Consider the following 22,325-nt stretch of genomic DNA (forward strand, 5'->3'; position numbering starts at 1 on the left):
GTGTGTGTGGGGGCTGTAGTGCTAGAGTGTGGGTGTGTGTGGGGGATAGAGTGTGGGTGTGTGTGGGGGCTGTAGTGTGGGTGTGTGTGGGGGCTGTAGTGTGGGTGTGTGTGGGGGCTGTAGTGTGGGTGTGTGTGAGGGCTGGAGTGTGGGTGTGTGAGGGGGCTGGAGTGTGGGAGTGTGTGGGGGCTGGAGTGTGGGTGTGTGTGCGGGCTGTAGTGTGGGTGTGTGGGGGGGCTGGAGTGTGGTGGTGTGTGGGGACTGTAGTGTGTGAGGGCTGGAGTGTGGGTGTGTGTGGTGGCTGGAGTGTGGGTGTGTGTGAGGGCTGAAGTGTGGGTGTGTGTGGGGGCTGGAGTGTGGGTGTGTGTGGGGACTGTAATGTGTGTGTGAGGGCTGGAGTGTGGGTGTGTGTGTGGGCTGGAGTGTGGGTGTGTGTGGGGGCTGGAGTGTGGGTGTGTGTGGGGGATGTAGTGTGTGAGGGCTGGAGTGTGGAGTGTGTAGTGTAGGTGTATGTGGGGGCTGTAGTGTGGGTGTGTGTGGGGGCTGTAGTGTGTGTGTGTGTGGGGGCTGTAGTGTGGGTGTGTGTGGGGGCTGTAGTGTGTGTGTGTGTGGGGGCTGGAGTGTGGGTGTGTGTGGGGGCTGTAGTGTGTGTTGGGGCTGGAGTGTGGGTGTGTGTGGGGGCTGTAGTGTGTAGTGTGTGTGTGGGGGCTGCAGTGTGGGTGTGTGGGGGCTGTAGTGTGGGTGTGTGTGAGGGCTGGAGTGTGTGGGTGTGGGGGCTGTAGTGTGGGTGTGTGTGGGGGCTGGAGTGTGGGGGCTATAGTGTGGGTGTGTGTGGGGGCTGTAGTGTGGGGGCTGTAGTGTGTGGGGGCTGTAGTGTGGGTGTGTGGGGGCTGTAGTGTGGGTGTGTGTGGGGGCTGTAGTGTGGGTGTGTGTGGGGGCTAGAGTGTGGGTGTGTGTGGGGCCTAGAGTGTGGGTGTGTGTGGGGGCCTAGTGTGGGTGTGTGTGGGGGCTGTAGTGTGGGTGTGTGTGGGGGCTTTAGTGTGGGTGTGTGTGGGGGCTGTAGTGTGGGTGTGTGTGGGGGCTGTAGTGTGGGTGTGTGAGGGCTGTAGTGTGGGTGTGTGTGGGGGCTGTAGTGTGGGTGTGTGGGGGCTGTAGTGTGGGTGTGTGTGAGGGCTGGAGTGTGAGTGTGTGTGGGGGCTGGAGTGTGGGTGTGTGTGAGGGCTGTAGTGTGGGTGTGTGGTGGCTGTAGTGTGGGTGTGTGTGGGGGCTGTAGTGTGGGTGTGTGGGGGCTGTAGTGTGGGTGTGTGCGGGGGCTGTAGTGTGTGTGTGTGTGTGAGGGCTGGAGTGTGCGTGTGTGTGGGGGCTGGAGTGTGGGTGTGTGTGGGGGCTGTAGTGTGGGTGTGTGGGGGGGGTCTGTAGTGTGTGAGTGAGGGCTGGAGTGTGTGTGTGGGGGCTGTAGTGTGGGTGTGTGTGGGGGCTGTAGTGTGGGCGTGTGTGGGGGCTGTAGTGTGGGTGTGTGTGGGGGCTGTAGTGTGGGTGTGTGTGGGGGCTGTAGTGTGGGTGTGTGTGGGGGCTGTAGTGTGTGTGTGTGTGGGAGGGCTGCAGTGTGGGTGTGTGTGGGGGCTGGAGTGTGGGTGTGTGTGGGGGCTGTAGTGTGGGTGTGTGTGGGGGCTGTAGTGTGTGTGTGAGGGCTGGAGTGTGGGTGTGTGTGGGGGCTAGAGTGTGGGTGTGTGTGGGGGCTGTAGTGTGGGTGTGTGTGGGGGCTGTAGTGTGGGTGTGTGTGGGGGCTGTAGTGTGGGTGTGTGTGGGGGCTGTAGTGTGTGTGTGAGGGCTGGAGTGTGGGTGTGTGTGGGGGCTGTAGTGTGGGTGTGTGTGAGTGCTGGAGTGTGGGTGTGCGTGGGGGCTGGAGTGTGGGTGTGTGTGGGGGCTGTAGTGTGGGTGTGTGTGGGGGCTGTAGTGTGGGTGTGTGGGGGGGCTGGAGTGTGGTTGTGTGTGGGGACTGTAGTGTGTGAGGGCTGGAGTGTGGGTGTGTGTGGGGGCTGGAATGTGGGTGTGTGTGAGGGCTGAAGTGTGGGTGTGTGTGTGGGCTGGAGTGTGGGTGTGTGTGGGGGCTGTAGTGTGTGTGTGTGTGAGTGCTGGAGTGTGGGTGTGTGTGGGGGCTGGAGTGTGGGTGTGTGTGGGGGCTGGAGTGTGGGTGTGTGTGGGGGCTGTAGTGTGTGAGGGCTGGAGTGTGGATGTGTGTGGGGGCTGTAGTGTAGGTGTGTGTGGGGGCTGTAGTGTGGGTGTGTGTGGGGGATGTAGTGTGGGTGTGAGTGGGGGCTGTAGTGTGGGTGTGTGGGGGGGCTGGAGTGTGGTGGTGTGTGGGGAATGTAGTGTGTGAGGGCTGGAGTGTGGGTGTGTGTGGGGGCTGGAGTGTGGGTGTGTGTGAGGGCTGAAGTGTGGGTGTGTGTGGGGGCTGGAGTGTGGGTGTGTGTGGGGACTGTAATGTGTGTGTGAGGGCTGGAGTGTGGGTGTGTGTGGGGGCTGGAGTGTGGGTGTGTGTGGGGGCTGGAGTGTGGGTGTGTGTGGGGGATGTAGTGTGTGAGGGCTGGAGTGTGGATGTGCGTGGGGGCTGTAGTGTAGGTGTATGTGGGGGCTGTAGTGTGGGTGTGTGTGGGGGCTGTAGTGTGGGTGTGTGTGGGGGCTGGAGTGTGGGTGTGTGTGGGGGCTGGAGTGTGGGTGTGTGTGGGGGATGGAGTGTGGGTGTGTGTGGGGCCTGTAATGTGTGTGTTGGGGCTGGAGTGTGGGTGTGTGTGGGGGCTGGAGTGTGGGTGTGTGTGGGGGCTGTAGTGTGTGTGGGGGGGGCTGGAGTGTGGGTGTGTGTGGGGGCTGGAGTGTGGGTGTGTGTGGGGGCTGTAGTGTGAGTGTGTGGGGGCTGGAGTGTGGGTGTGTGTGGGGGCTGGAGGGTGGGTGTGTGGGGGCTGGAGTGTGGGTGTGTGTGGGGGCTGTAGTGTGGGTGTGTGTGAGGGCTGGAGTGTGGGTGTGTGTGGGGGCTGTAGTGTGAGTGTGTGTAAGGGCTGGAGTGTGGGTGTGTGTGGGGGGCTGTAGTGTGTGTGGGTGGCTGTTGGGTGTGGGTGGGGGGTGTAGTGTGGGTGTGTGTGGGGGCTGGAGTGTGGGTGTATGGGGGCAGTAGTGTGTGTGTGGGGGCTGTAGTGTGGGTGTGTGTGGGGGCTGGAGTGTGGGTGTGTGGGGGCTAGAGTGTGGGTGTGTGTGGGGGCTGTAGTGTGGGTGTGTGTGGGGGCTGGAGTGTGGGTGTGTGGGGGCTGTAGTGTGGGTGTGTGGGGGCTGGAGTGTGGGTGTGTGTGGGGGCTGTAGTGTGGGTGTGTGTGGGGGCTGGAGTGTGGGTGTGTGTGGGGGCTGGAGTGTGGGTGTGTGTGGGGGCTGTAGTGTGGGTGTGTGTTGGGGCTGTGAGTGTGTGTGGGGGCTGGAGCTGTGGGTGTGTGTGGGGGCTGGAGTGTGTGTGGGGGCTGGAGTGTGGGTGTGTGTGGGGGCTAGAGTGTAGGTGTGTGGGGGGCTAGTGTGTGTGTGTGGGGGCTAGAGTGTGGGTGTGTGTGGGGGCTGTAGTGTGGGTGTGTGTGGGGGCTGGAGTGTGGGTGTGTGGGGGCTGTAGTGTGGGTGTGTGTGGGGGCTGTAGTGTGGGTGTGTGTGGGGGCTAGAGTGTGGGTGTGTGTGGGGCTAGAGTGTGGGTGTGTGTGGTTGCTAGAATGTGGGTGTGTGTGGGGGGCTGTAGTGTGGGTGTGTGTGGGCTAGAGTGTGGGTGTGTGTGGGGGCTAGAGTGTGTGTGTGTTTGGGGGCTAGAGTGTGGGTGTGTGTGGAGGCTAGAATGTCGGTGTGTGAGAGGGCTGTAGTGTGGGTGTGTGTGGGGGCTGGAGTGTGGGTGTGTGTGTGGGGGCTGGAGTGTGGGTGTGTGTGTGGGGGCTGTAGTGTGGGTGTGTGTGGGGGGTCTGTAGTGTGGGTGTGTGTGTGGGGGCTGTAGTGTGGGTGTGGTGGGGGCTATAGTGTGGGTGTGTGTGAGGGCTGTAGTGTGGGTGTGTGTGCGGGCTGTAATGTGGGTGTGTGTGGGGGCTGTAGTGTGGGGTGTGTGGGGGCTGTAGTGTGGGTGGGTGTGGGGTCTGTAGTGTGGGTGGGTGTGGTGGCTGGAGTATGGGTGTGTGTGGGGGCTGGAGTGTGGGTGTGTGTGGGGGCTGGAGTGTGGGTGTGTGGCGAGGAGTGTAGGTGTGTGGGGGAGTGTGGGTGTGTGGGAGTATGGGTGTGTGGGGGAGTGTGGGTGTGTGGGAGTATGGGTGTGTGTGGGGGTGTGGGAGGGGAGTGTGGGTATGTGGGAGGGGAGTGTGGGTGTGTGGGAGGGGAGTGTGGGTGTGTGGGAGTGTGGGTGTGTGGGGGGTGTGGGTGTGTGGTGGGGGTGTGGGGGTGTGGGAGGGGAGTATGGGTGTGGGAAGGGAGTGTGGGTGTGTGGGAGGGGAGTGTGGGTGTGTGGCGAGGAGTGTAGGTGTGTGGGAGGGGAGTGTGGGTGTGTGGGAGGGGAGTGTGGGTGTGTGGGGAGGAGTGTGGGTGTGTGGGAGGCGAGTGTGGGGGAAGTGTGTGGGAGGCGAGTGTGGGGGAAGTGTGTGGGAGGCGAGTGTGGGGGAAGTGTGGGGGAGTGTGGGTGTGTAGGGGGTGTGTGGGGGGAAGTGTGGGTGTGTGTGGGGAGTGTGGGGGTTATTAAAAAGATTTAAGAAAGGATCAAAGCTTAAGGAGACTTCTTAACTCAACTTACAAAGGATCAAAGCTTAAGGAGACTACTTAACTCAAGCTACAAAGAATTCAAAGACAGTAGCGGAAGATTTTTTTTTTGGAAGTAAATAGAAGAAAGTCTAGAGAAAAAATTAGGTCCCTAAAGACTAAATCGGCAGAGCTCACTTAGAGTGAAGAAAATATGTGCTCGATAGTTACTTGCACTCAGTCTTCTTTGCAGCCCTGTACAGCCCTTGTGGTTTAGCGCTTTTGTATTATAATAATTGCACTCAGTCTTCTTTGCAGCCCTGTACAGCCCTTGTGGTTTAGCGCTTTTGTATTATAATAATTGCACTCAGTCTTCAATGATGGGAGAAGATATCCCCGGTAATTATTATGGTGTGCCTGAGGTAAATTATGGTGGGCCTGAGGTAAAGTATGGTGGCCTGAGGTAAAGTATGGTGGGGATGAGGTAAAGTATGGTGGGCCTGAGGTAAAGTATGGTGGGCCTGAGGTAAATTATGGTGGGCCTGAGGTAAAGTATGGTGGGCCTGCGGTAAAGTATGGTGGGGATGAGGTAAAGTATGGTGGGCCTGAGGTAAAGTATGGTGGGCCTGAGGTAAAGTATGGTGGGCCTGCGGTAAAGTATGGTGGCCTGAGGTAAAGTATGGTGGGGATGAGGTAAAGTATGGTGGGCCTGAGGTAAAGTATGGTGGGCCTGAGGTAAAGTATGGTGGGCCTGAGGTAAATTATGGTGGTCCTGAGGTAAATTATGGTGTGCCTGAGGTAAATTATGGTGGGCTTGAGGTAAATTATGGTGGGCCTGAGGTAAATTATGGTGGGCCTGAGGTAAAGTATGGTGGGCCTGAGGTAAAGTATGGTGGGCCTGAGGTAAAGTATGGTGGGCCTGAGGTAAAGTATGGTGGGCCTGAGGTAAAGTATGGTGGGCCTGAGGTAAAGTATGGTGGGCCTGAGGTAAAGTATGGTGGGCCTGAGGTAAATTATGGTGGGCCTGAGGTAAAGTATGGTGGGCCTGAGGTAAAGTATGGTGGGCCTGAGGTAAAGTATGGTGGGCCTGCGGTAAAGTATGGTGGCCTGAGGTAAAGTATGGTGGGGATGAGGTAAAGTATGGTGGGCCTGAGGTAAAGTATGGTGGGCCTGAGGTAAAGTACGGTGGGCCTGAGGTAAATTATGGTGGTCCTGAGGTAAATTATGGTGTGCCTGAGGTAAATTATGGTGGGCTTGAGGTAAATTATGGTGGGCCTGAGGTAAAGTATGGTGGGCCTGAGGTAAATTATGTAAGGTTACAGTTACTGGGGATACAGTAACTAAGAATAAAGACACACTATGGTGACTGCAAGGTTCGTATAACCTGCACTTAGGAGACAAATTTATGAGAACGTTTGTGTCCCACAAGTAATGACAGTAGAGGTAGTGGTGGTAACTGAGTTAAGATGATCAATTATAACAAGTCTCCAGACCTCAGTGAACTTTTCCAGAGTTCTTAAAGATGGAACTTTGTGAACCACTAGTTAATCTTTTTCAATGTTTTGCCTCAAACAGTTGTAGTGTCAGGGTAAGATGCTAAGTTAATAACTAGTTTTAAAGCAGAGGATAAGTCATCACCATCAAATTACAGCTAAAAAAAAAAAGGCGGACCTTATTTGTAGGTAAATTATTAAGAGTCAATTATAGCCGATATTATAAGAAGCCACCTTCATAAACTTCCTTTCATTTTAGCCACTTCGGTGGCAAAATCTAAAAAAAAAATCTTTCATTTTTCCTGCCTTCCTCTAGTATATATATACTGGTTCCCTTATCTTCGTGTGTTATTGTGTCTAGTTAATGGACCAACAGGGATCGAAACGTCGTCATAAGCTCCTTTGTCCTATGTGAGGTTTATGTGTGTATAATTTGATTCGTGACAGTCAACGCGGCTTCACAAGGGGCCGTTCATGCCGTTGTTTAACCATTTGAGGCAGTGGATCATAAACAATATGATAATGTATATTTGTATTGCAGTAAGGCTTCTGGAAGAGTACTACACAAAAGACTGTTAAAGAAAGTGGCAGCTTATGTTATGGTGAAAAAGGTTGTCACAAATCGAGGCAAGGCTGGCTAATGGGAAGCAGAGTCTGCATAATAATACAGTACTACTTCCTAACATCCAGATCTGTGACTCGTCTGCGGTTTTAGCTTCTAGCTATGCTTTGTCAGCTACCTGAGAACCACGTATCAGACTTGCCCTGTCCACCTAGTCAATCCTTCTATGTACCTTGCATGTCGTAATCATGTCTCTCCTGATCCTTCTGACCTCTAATGCCATCAAGTTTAGCTCCTTTAGCTTCTCGTAGATCATTCCACTTACCTCCGAGACTAGTCTTGTTAGCACTTCTTCCAGCATCTTGACATTCTCTATCAAATGTGCGTTCCATACTGATGCTCCATACTCAAGTTGGGCATAACATATGCCATATAAAGTGTTGTGAGTGACTCCTTGTTGACATTCCTGACAGCTATTCTTAAATTTGACAGTCTTGCATTTGTTGTGGTGAATATTCGGCTAATGTGCGCCGCAAACGATATTCTTGGAACTATGCTCAGTCCGAGGCCCTCCTCTTTCAGTGACGTTGTTCCATTATTATTATTTTATGAAAGCGTTTCTTCTATTTTTGGTCACCCTGCCTGGGTGGAAGACAGCCGGCAGAGGTCATGCAGAAGGGAGGGTTGCAACTATCGTTTCTTAAGACTGTACTCTATTTCCAGTCGTCTTTGTCCTACCATGATTTTCAAAACTTTGCATTTACTGGGGTTGAATTCCAATAGCCACTTGTCATACCAGTCTTGCAGCTTGTTCAGATCTGTCTTTTGTCTTCCCTGGTCTGGGTATGCTTGTAGTTTCTTCATCAGTTTCACATCTCCGAAAGTGACACCTTGAATCGATTTGTCATTTCGTTCATATACGCGGGGTGTGTGTGGGGGTGGGGGGGGCGGCGTGTGAGGAATTGTAGGGGGCGTGCGAAGGCGTGTGGGCAACGTGTGAGGATGACGTGTGAGGGAGCGTGGGCGGTGTGAGGGAGTGTGGGCGGCATGAGGGAGCGTGGGCGGCGTGAGGGAGCGTGGGCGGCGTGTTACTAGAGTTGGGTCGATCATGCGCCTCTTCCGGGTTATGGTGTAGTTCCCCCTCCCACCTCTCTCCCCTCTTTTCCCCTCTTACAACTTTCCCTCCCCATCTCTCACTTTCCTTTCCCCTCTCCTCTCACTTGTCCTTCCCTTCTCTCACCCTGCCCTCACCTTCCCTCACTCTCCTCGCACCCTCCCTCACGCACCCCCCACCTTCCCTCACTCACCCCCCACCCTCCCTCACTCCCCCCTCACCTTCCCTCACTCACTCCTCACCTCTCACTCACCCCTCACCTTCCCTCACTCACCCCTCACCTTCCCCTCACTCGCCCCTCACCTTCCCCTCACTCTGTCCATCCCACCATCCTTCACTAGGTTATTACATTTACGGGGAAGCGCTAAACACCTACGAGTCATACAGCACTCTGAGGAATGGAAGGGAATGAGCAAATGGAAGATTGGCCCAATTCCTTGGATCAAGAGCCCCCCACTAACGTTAAAATAACTCCCATGAGGGAACCATCCCTGTGTAATGTGCGTGTACTCAATTGTGGTTGCAGGGGTTGAATCATAGCTCCTGGCCCTGCCTCTTTGCTTGCAAATACTAGGTTCATCCTCCCCTGTGATCCCTACCATATACCTGGTCTTGACAGCTACGGATAGATCCTTCCTCTACCATGTTGCTGTCAGTTATCACTGCCTCTACCATGTTGCTGTCAGTTATCACTGCCTCTACCATGTTGCTGTCAGTTATCACTGCCTCTACCATGTTGCTGTCAGTTATCATTGCCTCTACCATGTTGCTGTCAGTTATCACTGCCTCTACCATGTTGCTGTCAGTTATCATTGCCTCTACCATGTTGCTGTCAGTTATCACTGCCTCTACCATGTTGCTGTCAGTTATCACTGCCTCTACCATGTTGCTGTCAGTTATCACTGCCTCTACCATGTTGCTGTCAGTTATCATTACCTCTACCATGTTGCTGTCAGTTATCACTGCCTCTACCATGTTGCTGTCAGTTATCACTGCCTCTACCATGTTGCTGTCAGTTATCACTGCCTCTACCATGTTGCTGTCAGTTATCATTGCCTCTACCATGTTGCTGTCAGTTATCACTGCCTCTACCATGTTGCTGTCAGTTATCATTGCCTCTACCATGTTGCTGTCAGTTATCACTGCCTCTACCATGTTGCTGTCAGTTATCATTGCCTCTACCATGTTGCTGTCAGTTATCACTGCCTCTACCATGTTGCTGTCAGTTATCACTGCCTCTACCATGTTGCTGTCAGTTATCACTGCCTCTACCATGTTGCTGTCAGTTATCACTGCCTCTACCATGTTGCTGTCAGTTATCACTGCCTCTACCATGTTGCTGTCAGTTATCACTGCATTGTTGCTGTCAGTTATCATTGTTGCTGTCAGTTATCACTGCCTCTACCATGTTGCTGTCAGTTATCACTGCCTCTACCATGTTGCTGTCAGTTATCACTGCCTCTACCATGTTGCTGTCAGTTATCACTGCCTCTACCATGTTGCTGTCAGTTATCACTGCCTCTACCATGTTGCTGTCAGTTATCACTGCCTCTACCATGTTGCTGTCAGTTATCACTGCCTCTACCATGCTGCTGTCAGTTATCACTGCCTCTACCATGTTGCTGTCAGTTATCACTGCCTCTACCATGTTGCTGTCAGATATCACTGCCTCTACCATGTTGCTGTCAGTTATCACTGCCTCTACCATATTGCTGTCAGTTATCACTGCCTCTACCATGTTGCTGTCAGTTATCACTGCCTCTACATTGTTGCTGTCAGTTATCATTGCCTCTACCATGTTATCGTAAGGGTTCTTTAATGGAGATATCGTACGTTGAAGGTAGACACACTTGTAGGATGGTAACTATATTGTCAGACTGAGGGATGGAGCCCAGCTGCCTTGCCTGTCTGCTGAATGGTCTGCCGCCGAGTGAGGCCGGGGCAGAGGTATGAGCCTACACATCTGTATCCCGTGACGTCACACAAAGCCACAGGCCTACAAGGGATCTCGTATCTAAAGCACATGGATGATACTAATATGCTATGCTATATAATACTGGGAATACAGGGATCAGCAACTATGCTGACAATGTTGCTGTCAGTTATCACTGCCTCTACCATGTTGCTGTCAGTTATCACTGCCTCTACCATGTTGCTGTCAGTTATCACTGCCTCTACCATGTTGCGCAAAATAACCAGTGAAAAAATAGAGAATTTCCAAACACTTTAGTGATTTCTCACATTATCCAGCGCTTGGAAGTTCACTATTTTTCACTGTATCAGCCCCTGATTTTACTCTCTTGACCGCTACTCTTTGACTTCTATTAGTTAGGAAGTTAAATCTGCCCACCTTTTCAGTTATTCCTTTTGCACGCATTTTGTGCGCAGTTACTACATGGTTGCACTTGTCAAGGTTGCTGCAAAGTCGGTGTACACTGCATCTACATTTTGCTTGTGGACTTGGTGAGGCTTGCGCCAACAGCCTGGTTGATCAAACTCATTGGAGCGGAGAGAGAGAGAGGTATATGATAATATATACCTGGAAGGTACTCCAGGGCTTGGTCCCAAATCTGCACACTGCCATAACAACATACTGGAGTGAGAGATATGGGAGGAAGTGTAAAATAAACCCAGTGAGGAGCAGGGGTGCGGTCGGGACAATAAGGGAACACTGTATCAACATCCGGGGTCCCAGACTTTGGAAACTAGACAAGTATCTTCACCAGGTGCCAGATCAACCAGGCTGTGATTCATATGTGGGGCAGTGGGCCTCCAGCAGCAACAGCCTGGTTGACCAGGCGAGCACCAGACGAGCCTGACCCATGGCCGGGCTCAGAGAGTAGATATACTCTCGAAATTCTTCAAAGGTATATCCAGCGGGAGGCCCTGTCTCGGACCAGGTAGTGAGAACATTGATCCTCGGAACACTATCAAGACAAACTCCAAATACACGAAGATTGTCTTCCAGTGTATGCAAGACTACATCATAATGGACCAGTAACTGCTAGAGGCAGGAACGACCTTTAATCCGTGCTGACCTGGGTTGTGCAACTCTTGTGATTCCATATGATTGGCAGTCTTGCTTCTTAAAACTCTTTCAATAATCTTGATAATGTGGAACGTCAGCGCTATTGTCTAGTTTTTTTTTTCAACAGTTTTGCTTCCACCTTTTTGGAGTGTGGCTGTATCAGTAGTTGTTAATGGTTGTAGGTTGTCTCTTGTCCTGGATCCTTCTCCATAGAACATCTAAGATAATGGGTTCTTGCAATTATTTATGAATATGGAGTTGCAGGAGTCAGGGCATGGGGCAAAGCTAATGGAAATGCTATCAATGGCTTCGAAATCAAATGGAGTTAGGATTTTATCAGAGATTATGGACAAGTTTGTAGCGTTTTGTGTCTCGCTGGTGAAGAACTACTGTGTCAACAAACTTTAGGCTGATAATGACTTACTGGAGTCCTAAGTAGGTGGCATTACTAGTGAAGACATTCAACAAGTGGGTGGCATTACTAGTGAAGACATTCAACAAGTGGGTGGCATTACTAGTGAAGACATTCAACAAGTGGGTGGCATTACTAGTGAAGACATTCAACAAGTGGGTGGCATTACTAGTGAAGACATTCAACAAGTGGGTGGCATTACTAGTGAAGACATTCAACAAGTGGGTGGCATTACTAGTGAAGACATTCAACAAGTGGGTGGCATTACTAGTGAAGACAGACAAGTTAAATGGGGAGCATTAGGTGTTTGGGTAATTACTGACAAATAGAACACAAAGAGTAATAGTAAACAGAATTAAGTCCCAAGCAGCCACGGTAAAAAGCTCCAGGTAAACTCGCTCCCATTCTTTTCCTCATCCTCATTTCTGACATAGACAGAGATGTAAGTCATAGCTCCGTGTCTTCCTTTGTGGATGACACCCGGATCACCATGACAGTGACCTCCATCGAAGACACCGCGAGACTCCAAGTGGACATCAACCAAATCTTCGAATGGGCCACTCAAAACAATATGAAGCTCAACGAGGAGAAATTTCAACTACTCAGATATGGAAAACTTGAGGAAATTAAAAATGTATCAGGGTATACGACAAATTCTAACCATACAATAGAGCGGAAAAGTAATGTGAAGGACCTGGGAGTGATAATGTCAGAGGACCTCGCCTTCAAAGACCACAACAATGTATCTACCTCATCTGCAAGGAAAATGGTAGTATGGATAATGAGAACCCTCAAAACTAGGGACGCCAAGCCCATGATGATGATTCTCTTCAAATCGCTTGTGCTCTCTAGGCTGGAATACTGTACACTAACTTCCCCCTTCAAGGCTGGCGACATTGCAGACCTGGAGAGTGCACAAAGAGCTTTCACGGCACATATAAGCACGATAGGGCACCTAAATTACTGGGAACGGTTGAAGGTCCTTGATCTGTATTCCCTGGAACGCAGGCTAGAGAGATACATGACAACATACACTTGGAAGGTCCTGGAGGGATTGGTACCAAACCTGCACACGAAAATCACTCCCTCTGAAAGCAAAAGACTCAGCAGGAGATGCAACATTCCCCCAATGAAAAGCAGGGGCACAACGAGTACATTGAGAGACAACACAATAAGTGTCCGGGGTCCAAGACTGTTCAACTGCCTCCCAGCCTACATAAGGGGGATTACCAATAGATCTCTGGCTGTCTTGAAGAAGGCACTGGACAGGCACCAAGTCAATACCTGACCAACCGGGCTGTAGTTCGTACGTCAGCTTGCGTGCGGCCAGTAGTAACAGCCTGGTTGATCAAACCCTGATCCACCGTGAGGCCTGGTCTCAGACCGAGCCGTGGGGGCGTTGACCCCCGAAACCCTCTCAGGTAAACTCCAGGTATACTGCCCTTGTTACCTAGCAATAGATACCTACCTGCAAGTCGACTGTTGTGGGTGGCATCCTGGAGAAAGAACTAAGGGCTACAATAGAAATAAGTCACACTAATTGCCTGTTAGTTATCCTGGGTATTAACCCTCGTCCAGAATAAAAACATACGATAAGAACTGAGGAGCAATGTAGTAGGCTTGCTGGCTCATGCTAGGCAGGTGCTTCTCAAATCCACCATTTCTCAAGTCATATGTCAAACCTGTTTTTAAGTTAGCCAAGAGCTTCAATACACCTCACCTGACTCTTCACTACACTTGTGTTACTGATATACGGAAGTCGATCAACCCGTAGACGATATTCCGGCTCTTGACTCACGAAATCGTCATGACAGGATTGCAAACAAACTATACCATGGGTGGGGGTAGAACCCGCGATCAGATAGTTTGTTCAGCTCTTGTTTAATGGGAAGTAATGGGGCTTGGTCAAAGGGAAAGGTAGTTCCAATTCCTTGAATCAAGAACTCTTCACCAGCATCAAGGCACACTCTTGAAGGGACAGATTTATCCCTCGCTGTCTTCATGCTCATCTTCAAATATTTATTTCAAATCTTCTAGCACATTGTCGCAGGATAGAAATTTAATGTTTGTATCGCACAAACTTCTTGTTGCCCCACCATAATAGATTACGTGTAATTGACCTTTACATTGGTGCCATTATCACAAGTTCGACTACAGCACTTCACACTGACATGCTGGGGACGTCCGTACTGTTAACACTAACACTGTGCTCTCAGCATCACATACAACTGTAGCACTGCTGCTGTTTTTATACCTAGATAGCTGTTGCTTCTGTACCACTGCTGTTGTGCAAAAATCTTTATATTTTTCTTAATATTCATTGTGCTAAGAGATACATATATTCACATGACAAGATTTTTTGGGTTTATCCTAGGTAATTTCCACTATGTATGATAATTGTACTTATGTATACCTGTGCCTAAATGAACTTGCTTACTTAGGACCCGCTGTCTCATCGTATCATTGAGAAACGTCGCCGCGACAGGATGAACAACTGCCTGGCCGACCTTAGCCGTCTTATCCCTACCTACTACCTGAAGAAGGGACGTGGGCGCATAGAGAAGACTGAGATCATTGAGATGGCAATCAAATATATGAAACATTTACAAGCTCATGCCTGCAGTCAAATAGGTAATGTGTAAGTTTGGTGCTTAACTGGTGTATATATAGTGATAGTTTGCCTGAAATACATGGCATGCTAGTGGCTTTCTTTTGTGTCTTAACAATATTTTATTACATGTAAACTACATTATCTGTATACTGCATAGAAGAAATAAAAAACTGAATCTGAATTAATGTCAATGTCACTCTCATATGAAAGCAGTGGTGGTCCCCACACCCTTTTGTTCCTTTCACCTCCCGTTTCCAGAAAGCTTTCAGTACTGCACCATAACATTTTTGGTACCTTATTTCCATGTGTTTTATTCATGTATTTGCTGTATTGTATATCATTAATATAATGATATATATTTGACACAGCAACAACATGGCATCTTGGTACAAAGGGACATCTACAACTTTATTGCTCAACCACTAGTTATGAATGATAACTTTGAGATCTGAGAAAGATCTACCTAGCATGGGTCAATAAGCCTGCTGCAGTACTCCTCAGTTCTTATGCTCTTACTTCCACTAGTGGGCCCCACCTCTTGTGACACCATCTCCAACTTCCACATCTCACTTCTGGCTCCAGTATAAAAGACTGCACTTTCATGTCTCAGCCTCACATTGATCAAAGCTACGGAGCTAAACACTGATCATGGCTGAGGGAATGACCACCTCAAAGTTACTGCTACTTTAAGGCTAAGGGACTGATCACTTCATATTTCTCTCTTCACTGCTTCTGTTCTTTCCCATTTAAGTCACCCCTGTATTTAATTAAGCATGCAAAATATTTTGGAAATGTACGCACCAAAGGTGGCATGTGTCTTATTCATCTTCTGGTAGAATGTTGAATATTCTAGGCTCACTGATGTTGATACAGTGTTCTCTTCTTGTGCCCATGGTGTCCCTGCTTTTTACTGGGCTGCTTCTACATTTCCTTCCATATCTCTCTTTCTCTCTTCAGTATGTTATGGTTCTGTGTAGCTTTAGGATGTGGCCCTCAAATATCTAACATATACTATACTACATTTTTATTATATCTCTCTTACTCTCCATTCAAGTAAGAACGTATTCAGAACTTTAAATGTTTTGCAATAAACAAAAACAAATTGGCAAAAATTCTGAGAGTACTGCACTAAAAAGATAAAAACTAATGAAGACTCACAATTATTATTTAGATAATAGCTCCGTGTCTTCCTTTGTGGATGACACCCGTACTGCCATGATAGTGTCCTCCATCAAAGACACCGCAAAACTCCAAGTCGCCATCAACCAAATCATCAAATGGGCCACTCCAAAAAAAAATGAAGTTCAGTGAAGAGAAATTTCAACTACTCAGATACGGAAAACTTGAGGAAATTAAAACTGTATCAGGGTATACAACAAATTCTAACCATACAATAGAGCGAAAAAGTAATGTGAAAGACCTGGGAGTGATAATAATTACAGGGTGTACCACTAGAACACCTAGCATGGCTAGGCATTTCGGGCAGACTTAAATTAAATCTTAAGTTTAAAATATTACAAAATTATGAGGTAAGTTGGTATTTTGGCTAAGTGACTAAATACTAGTTTGTGAGTTTAGCAATATGAATGCTTTTGTTTTGGCACTATACATAGTTTCAGTATTGGAGTATCACAGGCCAACTTATGACTAGTTAAGATTCATTATTTTGAGATTGAGATTGATATTTCTGTTTATGGTCAAATGGGTGAGTGAGTGTAAGTGTGAACCACCAGGTGGTATTCGTGTAATTAGTTGACAGGGTGTATCAGGGAGATAAGATGTTTTCTGATGGTAGTTTTGAAGGTGATGAATGTGTCTGCAGTTTTAGAATTTTCAGGTAGGGTGTTCCAGATTTTAGGGCCTTTGACATACATTGAATTTTCGTAAAGGTTTAGTCGGACACGGGGAATGTCATAGAGATGTTTGTGTCTGGTGTTGTGCCTGTGGGTTCTGTCACAACTATTAAGAAAGTGTTTTAGGTCAAGGTTAATACTGGAATTTAAGGTCCTGTAGATGTAGATTGCACAGTAGTAAGTGTGGATGTACTGAACAGGGAGTAAGTTTAGATCTATGAAGAGTGGGGGGGTGTGTTGCCAGGGATGGGATTTAGTGATTATTCTTACTGCAGCTTTTTGTTGGGTTATTATTGGCTTTAGGTGTCTTGCTGCAGTTGATCCCCAAGCACAAATAGCATAGGTGAGGTAGGGATATATAAGTGAATGGTATAGTGTGAGAAGGGCAGTTTGCGGCACGTAGTATCGCATCTTGGAGAGGATCCCAACCGTTTTGGATACTTTTTTGGTTATGTGTTGAATATGGGTGCTGAAGTTCAGGTTATCGAGGTATAGGCCTAGGAATTTGCCCTCATTACGCCTGGCAATTAGAGTGTTGTCGATCTTAATGTTAATTTGCGCATCTCCTGCTCTGCTACCAAACATAATATAGTAGGTTTTGTCAGTGTTAAGCGTAAGTTTATTGGCTGTCATCCAAGTCGATATTTTGATCAGCGCCTCATTAACAATGGTGTTGAGGGTGGCAAGATTAGGGTGAGAGATGACACGAGTCGTGTCGTCAGCAAAGAGAATGGGGTTCAGGTGTTGAGATACGTTTGGAAGATCATTGATGTATATGAGGAAGAGCAGGGGACCAAGGACACTTTCCTGCGGAACTCCAGTATCAAGTGGCCGTGTTGTTGATGCTGTGTCTTTAATGGTGACATACTGATACCTATTAGTAAGGTAAGATTTGAAATATGGAAGCGCATGGCCTCTTATACCATAATGGTCAAGTTTGTGGAGTAGGATGCCGTGGTTTACTGTGTCAAAAGCTTTTTTTAGGTCAATAAAAATTCCTAGTGGATATTCCTTATTTTCCAATGCTGTGTAAAGCAGATCTAGCATTTTTATGATTGCATCGTTAGTGCTTTTATTTTTCCTGAATCCAAATTGGCAGGGGTTGAGTACGTTTTGTGCCGTTATAAATGAATATAGTCTCCTGTGCACGAGTTTCTCAAAGATTTTGGATAGCAATGGTAAGTTCGATATTGGCCTATAGTTGTTTAAATCTGTAGGGTCACCACCTTTATGTATTGGTGTAACCCTTGCCGTCTTGAGTAGTTTCGGGAAGGTGCTAGTCTCTAGTGACTTGTTAAAAAGTAATGAGATAGCATGCAAGAGGACATGGGCTGCTCTCTTGTACAATAATGGTGGGACATGAGACAGATTCCCTGAGTTATTTTTAAGTGACTTTATAATCTCGGTGACTTCGTGGGCTCAGTTGGAGCAAGATAGAAGGAATTTGGGAAATTCCCATCTAGGTAGTCCCCGGCATGGGCATTGGTACGTGGGATTTTATTGGCGAGATTAGAACCTATGGTTGAGAAGAAGTCGTTTATCTTGTTAGCTGTGTCAGTGGGATGCAGTGGTGTTTCATTAGGTTTAGTTAGGACAATATTCTTGTTTTTTTTCAGTTTGTGGGTCCCTAGAATCTGAGAGAGTGTTTTCCAGGTCTTTTTTATATCTCCTCTTGTGTCAGTGAATCTACTGGAGTAGTATAGTTGTTTGGCTTTCTTTATTACTTTGGTGAGGACTGATGAATAGTGTTTAAGAATATCTTTGTGTATTAAGCCCTGTCTGTATTGCTTTTCATATTGGTGTTTCTTATCAATGGATTTCAGAATGGTGCTGGTTAGCCATGGGCAACCAAGCCATTTGTTTGTGATCTGTTTCATTTTTATAGGACAATGTTTATTGTATAGTCTAAGTAATTTGTTAAGAAAAATGTCTGTCCAGTCATCAATACCATTGGCCTTGGAGAATTCTGTAGGCCAGTCAACAGTCTCTAGGTCAGCTGTGAACTTCCTTATTGAGGCCTCATCATGGAGTCTAAATGAAACTTTGTTGTATTCAAGTGGTGGTTTACTAATGTTTGTCAAGAGGAAGGTAGGGTAGTGGTCTGTAGTGCTATCTGTAATTATCCCTGATTTAAGGGGGGCTAGTATATTGGTCCATATGTGGTCAGAGGATCTCGCCTTCAAAGACCACAACAATGTATCTACCGCATCTGCTAGGAAAATGATAGAATGGATAATGAGAACCTTCAAAACTAGGGATGTCAAGCTCATGATGATTCTCTTCAAATTTCTTGTTCTCTCTAGGCTAGAGTACAGCTGTATACTAACTGCCCCCTTCAAGGCAGGCGAAATTGCTGACCTGGAGAGTGTACAAATAACTTTCACTGCACACATAAGTACGATAAGGCATCTAAATTACTGAGAAATGGTTAAGTCCCTTGATTTGTATTCCCTGGAACTCATGTGAGAGAGATACATGATAATATACACTTGGAAAATCCTAGAGGGATTAGTACCAAACTTGCACATGAAAATCACTCCCTATGAAAGCAAAAGACTTGGCAGGAGATGCAACATTCCCCCAATGAAAAGCAGGGGTGCCACAAGTACACTGAGAGACAACACAATAAGTGTCCTGGGTCCAAGACTGTTCAACTGCCTCCCAGCATACATAAGGGGGATTACTAATAGACCCCTGACTGTCTTCAAGAAGGGACTGGACAGGCACCTAAAGTCAGTACCTGACCAGCCAAGCTATAGCTCGTATGTCAGTTTGCATGTGGCCAGCAGTAACAGCCTGGTTGATCAGACCCTGATCCACCACAAGGCCTTGTCTCAGACCGAGCCGCAGGGATGCTGACCCCCGAAACCCTCTCCAGGTATAACATTGATGAATAATGTTGCAATAACATAAATCTAACCCTTCAATAAATATAACGAGCACATTTGTCTCTTGTCCTTTGTGAAGGTGGATACTGTACAATATTTACTCTCACAGCCCTGGCTGTTCATTTTGCTCTGTAATAAGACCTATAGTTCAGACTGCCTTCCTCTTTACTAACTACCTTCATATCACATTTTTTAACTTGCTCCACATTAACTTTTAGAAAACTGATGAATTGAAACATTAACCTAATTAATGCATATTGTGTTGAATCTCTTAAAACTTTCCAAAACAGGGAAGCACTATAGGTACATGTCTGTGATTGCAAACACAGACATGTACCTGTGAATATACACAAGCCAGTCATTCTAATATAACATCTTGCTCAACCATCACATGATGTGAGTTTTTTCACTTTTTTGGGAAAAAATCACAAGAGATAATTTGTAATCCTTATTTGCATATTACAAAAAAAATTCACACTGGATTTACTCCTATCATTAACAGAGAACTGTGAAGTTACGGTAAAACAAGAACGGACAGGAAGACAACTTGAACAATTCCACTTAGGGTATCAAGAATGTATGTCGGAAACAATGCAGTTCCTGGTAGAGTCAGAAGGTTTCTTTACTGGTGACTCACTCTGTGTCAGACTCATGAACCATCTCAATAAACACTGTGAGAAGATCCTTACCAGTGAGTAGCAACTCTTGGTCTTTTTATTAAGGCAGACCCTTTAAGGGATAAGGGCAGAGTACCTTGATACTGACAGGCTCTTGATCCAAGGATTAAACCTGATTGCCTCTCTTTCCCCATGCACTGTGAGACCCCTATGGGTTTAGCAATATTAAGTTAGAATTATCTTTTATCAGAGTAATTGGTCTATGTACATATCTTGCTACATTCAAAGTGATCATAGGAGTATCATGAACCTTTACTAATGATGACTTAATACAACTCATATTTGAGTGAAAAATAGTTAATGCTTGTCTTGCTAAGTGCCTACATTACTTTACAATTGTTTTCTATGGTTTTTAATACAATTTTATTCACTTTAATGCTTATTACAGGTGAGGGGTATGTTACAAGACAGAGCAGATCCAGTTCGTCCACGTCGAGTGGGTACCATGCAAACAGCTCATCTGCAGGATCATCCAGTGATGGCAATGGTAATGGCTCAAGCCATGCATCTGAGAGTAAGGACACACTTGTCTCAGGTAATTATTAGTATTATTACAATCATAACTAAGCACTAAACCCACAAGAGTCAATGTTTTCAGATTATGCACATGCCTCAAGACCACTTCCCATTTGTTCATATTAACCCTTAAACTGTCCAAGCAGATCTACGTTCACATGCGTAGTGCTCCAAAAGTAGATCTACTTTTTTTTTACATATTTTCAAGTATATGTATAACAAAAAAAAAGTAGATCAAAGTTTTTAAATGTAAAAAAAAAAAAAAATCTATTTTACATAATTTCAAATGTTGAAAAAGCATAGATCTACGTTTGGACAGTTTAAGGGTTAACAAATTCATTAACGTAACAAATTTAGATCTGGTTTAGTTATGTTGGATGACACTGTTTATTTATTTATAACAGCTATGTTTGAACTGTTTGATGACCCCATGAACTGGGTACTGAAGCACCTGTAATGTTCCTTTTTGAAACAAAGATGAGTAATGTTTAACACTGAAATCACGTCTTTGTACATTATCCTCAAGTCCCGTACCGAGAACATTTGGCTATTGGGCGAGATATATCTTCATGACTACTGCTGTATAGATTAATTAATTTATTTTAAAATATTTTCCATTTGTTTTTAATAAGAAATATGGTAACATGACTATTCACAGTAATGGTGTATGTTATTTATGGATAAAAAGGTAATTTTGGTGTGATATTCTTACCTTCACAAATAAATAACAGTATTGTATCAAACCATTATAACTGAATATTGCAAATTTAAAAGGTGTAGTTCAACAGCTGGATATGTATTATAAATTGCAATATACTTGGGCTGTAACATTTGTAATACAGAGCATTCTTATTACATAATACAATACTTGTGTGATGAGAGCAGTCTCTCCTTGCTTGATTTATTTACTATTAATTATTGAAAGATAGAGGTAGTAGGTTGGTAGACAGCAACCACCCAGAGAAGTACTACCGTCCTGCCAGATGACTGTGAAACAGAAACCTGTAACTGTTTTGCATGATGGTAGGATTGCTGGTTTCTTTTTCTGTCTCATAAACACGCTAGATAACAGGGATATCTTGCTACTTCTACTTACACTTTGGTCACACTTCACAGACACGCACATGCATATATATATATACATACATCTAGGTTTTTCTCCTTTTTCTAAATAGCTCTTGTTCTTCTTTATTTCTTCTATTGTCCCAGGGCCAGACTCGTGGAACTCTGTGTTCATCAAGAACTGCAAGAAGCCCCTATCACGAGCCTTTTCCATCCTATGGAGAGGGAGCATGGACACGGGGGTCGTCCCACAGTTACTAAAAACAACAGACATAGCCCCACTCCACAAAGGGGGCAGTAAAGCAACAGCAAAGAACTACAGACCAATAGCACTAACATCCCATATCATAAAAATCTTTGAAAGGGTCCTAAGAAGCAAGATCACCACGCATCTAGAAACCCATCAGTTACACAACCCAGGGCAACATGGGTTTAGAACAGGTCGCTCCTGTCTGTCTCAACTATTGGACCACTACGACAAGGTCCTAAATGCACTAGAAGACAAAAAGAATGCAGATGTAATATATACAGACTTTGCAAAAGCCTTCGACAAGTGTGACCATGGCGTAATAGCGCACAAAATGCGTGCTAAAGGAATAACAGGAAAAGTCGGTCGATGGATCTATAATTTCCTCACTAACAGAACACAGAGAGTAGTCGTCAACAGAGTAAAGTCCGAGGCAGCTACGGTGAAAAGCTCTGTTCCACAAGGCACAGTACTCGCTCCCATCTTGTTCCTCATCCTCATATGGCTGATTTCATAGGACTGAAAAATTACTTAGGTGGGCTGAACTGGAATGACCTGACTAAGGGTCAGGTAGGTGGTGATGGTTGCCGATATGATGCTTTCCAGGGCATAGTTCTAGCTGCTCAGTCAAATTATGTTCCAAATAGGGAAATCAGATCAAACAAAAATGATCCTAAATGGATGAACAATAGATTAAAATATCTGATTGGTCAAAAGAGAGGCATATATAGGCAAATCAAAAGAGGAGAGGGGCAATTGAGAAATCGATATATTCAGTTAAAGAGAGAAATAAAAAAGGGAATTAGAAAAGCAAAAAGAGATTATGAGGCTAAAGTTGCAAGAGAATCGAAGACTAACCCAAAAGGATTCTTTCAGGTATACAGAAGTAAGATCAGGGACAAGATAGGCCCACTCAAAAGTTCCTCGGGTCAGCTCACTGACAGTGATAAGGAAATGTGTAGAATTTTTAACACATACTTCCTCTCAGTTTTTACACAGGAGGATACCAGCGATATTCCAGTAATGATAAATTATGTAGAACAGGACGATAATAAACTGTGCACTATTAGGGTCACAAGTGACATGGTCCTTAGGCAAATAGATAAATTAAAACCTAACAAA

The 22,325-nt window shown here is 46.4% G+C and overlaps 1 protein-coding gene and 1 long non-coding RNA gene across 3 annotated transcripts in view; one reads left to right on the forward strand and one right to left on the reverse strand.

Annotated features, from left to right (window-relative positions):
* LOC138853580 (uncharacterized) overlaps positions 1 to 22,325 on the reverse strand; it is a 134,842-nt gene that overhangs the window by 96,886 nt on the left and 15,631 nt on the right. The window lies entirely within an intron of this gene.
* The window catches only part of LOC128693678 (transcription factor cwo), a 106,998-nt gene that overhangs the window by 74,371 nt on the left and 10,302 nt on the right, over positions 1 to 22,325 (forward strand). For both annotated transcript variants that reach the window (XM_053783460.2, XM_053783459.2), the window contains 3 exons: positions 13,791 to 13,980; positions 19,204 to 19,392; positions 19,767 to 19,913. In XM_053783460.2, coding sequence (XP_053639435.1) covers positions 13,791 to 13,980; positions 19,204 to 19,392; positions 19,767 to 19,913 — 526 coding nt within the window. The remainder of the gene's footprint in view (positions 1 to 13,790; positions 13,981 to 19,203; positions 19,393 to 19,766; positions 19,914 to 22,325) is intronic.

The sequence above is a fragment of the Cherax quadricarinatus genome, chromosome 34, assembly GCF_038502225.1.
Source record: "Cherax quadricarinatus isolate ZL_2023a chromosome 34, ASM3850222v1, whole genome shotgun sequence".
Lineage (NCBI taxonomy): Eukaryota > Metazoa > Arthropoda > Malacostraca > Decapoda > Parastacidae > Cherax > Cherax quadricarinatus.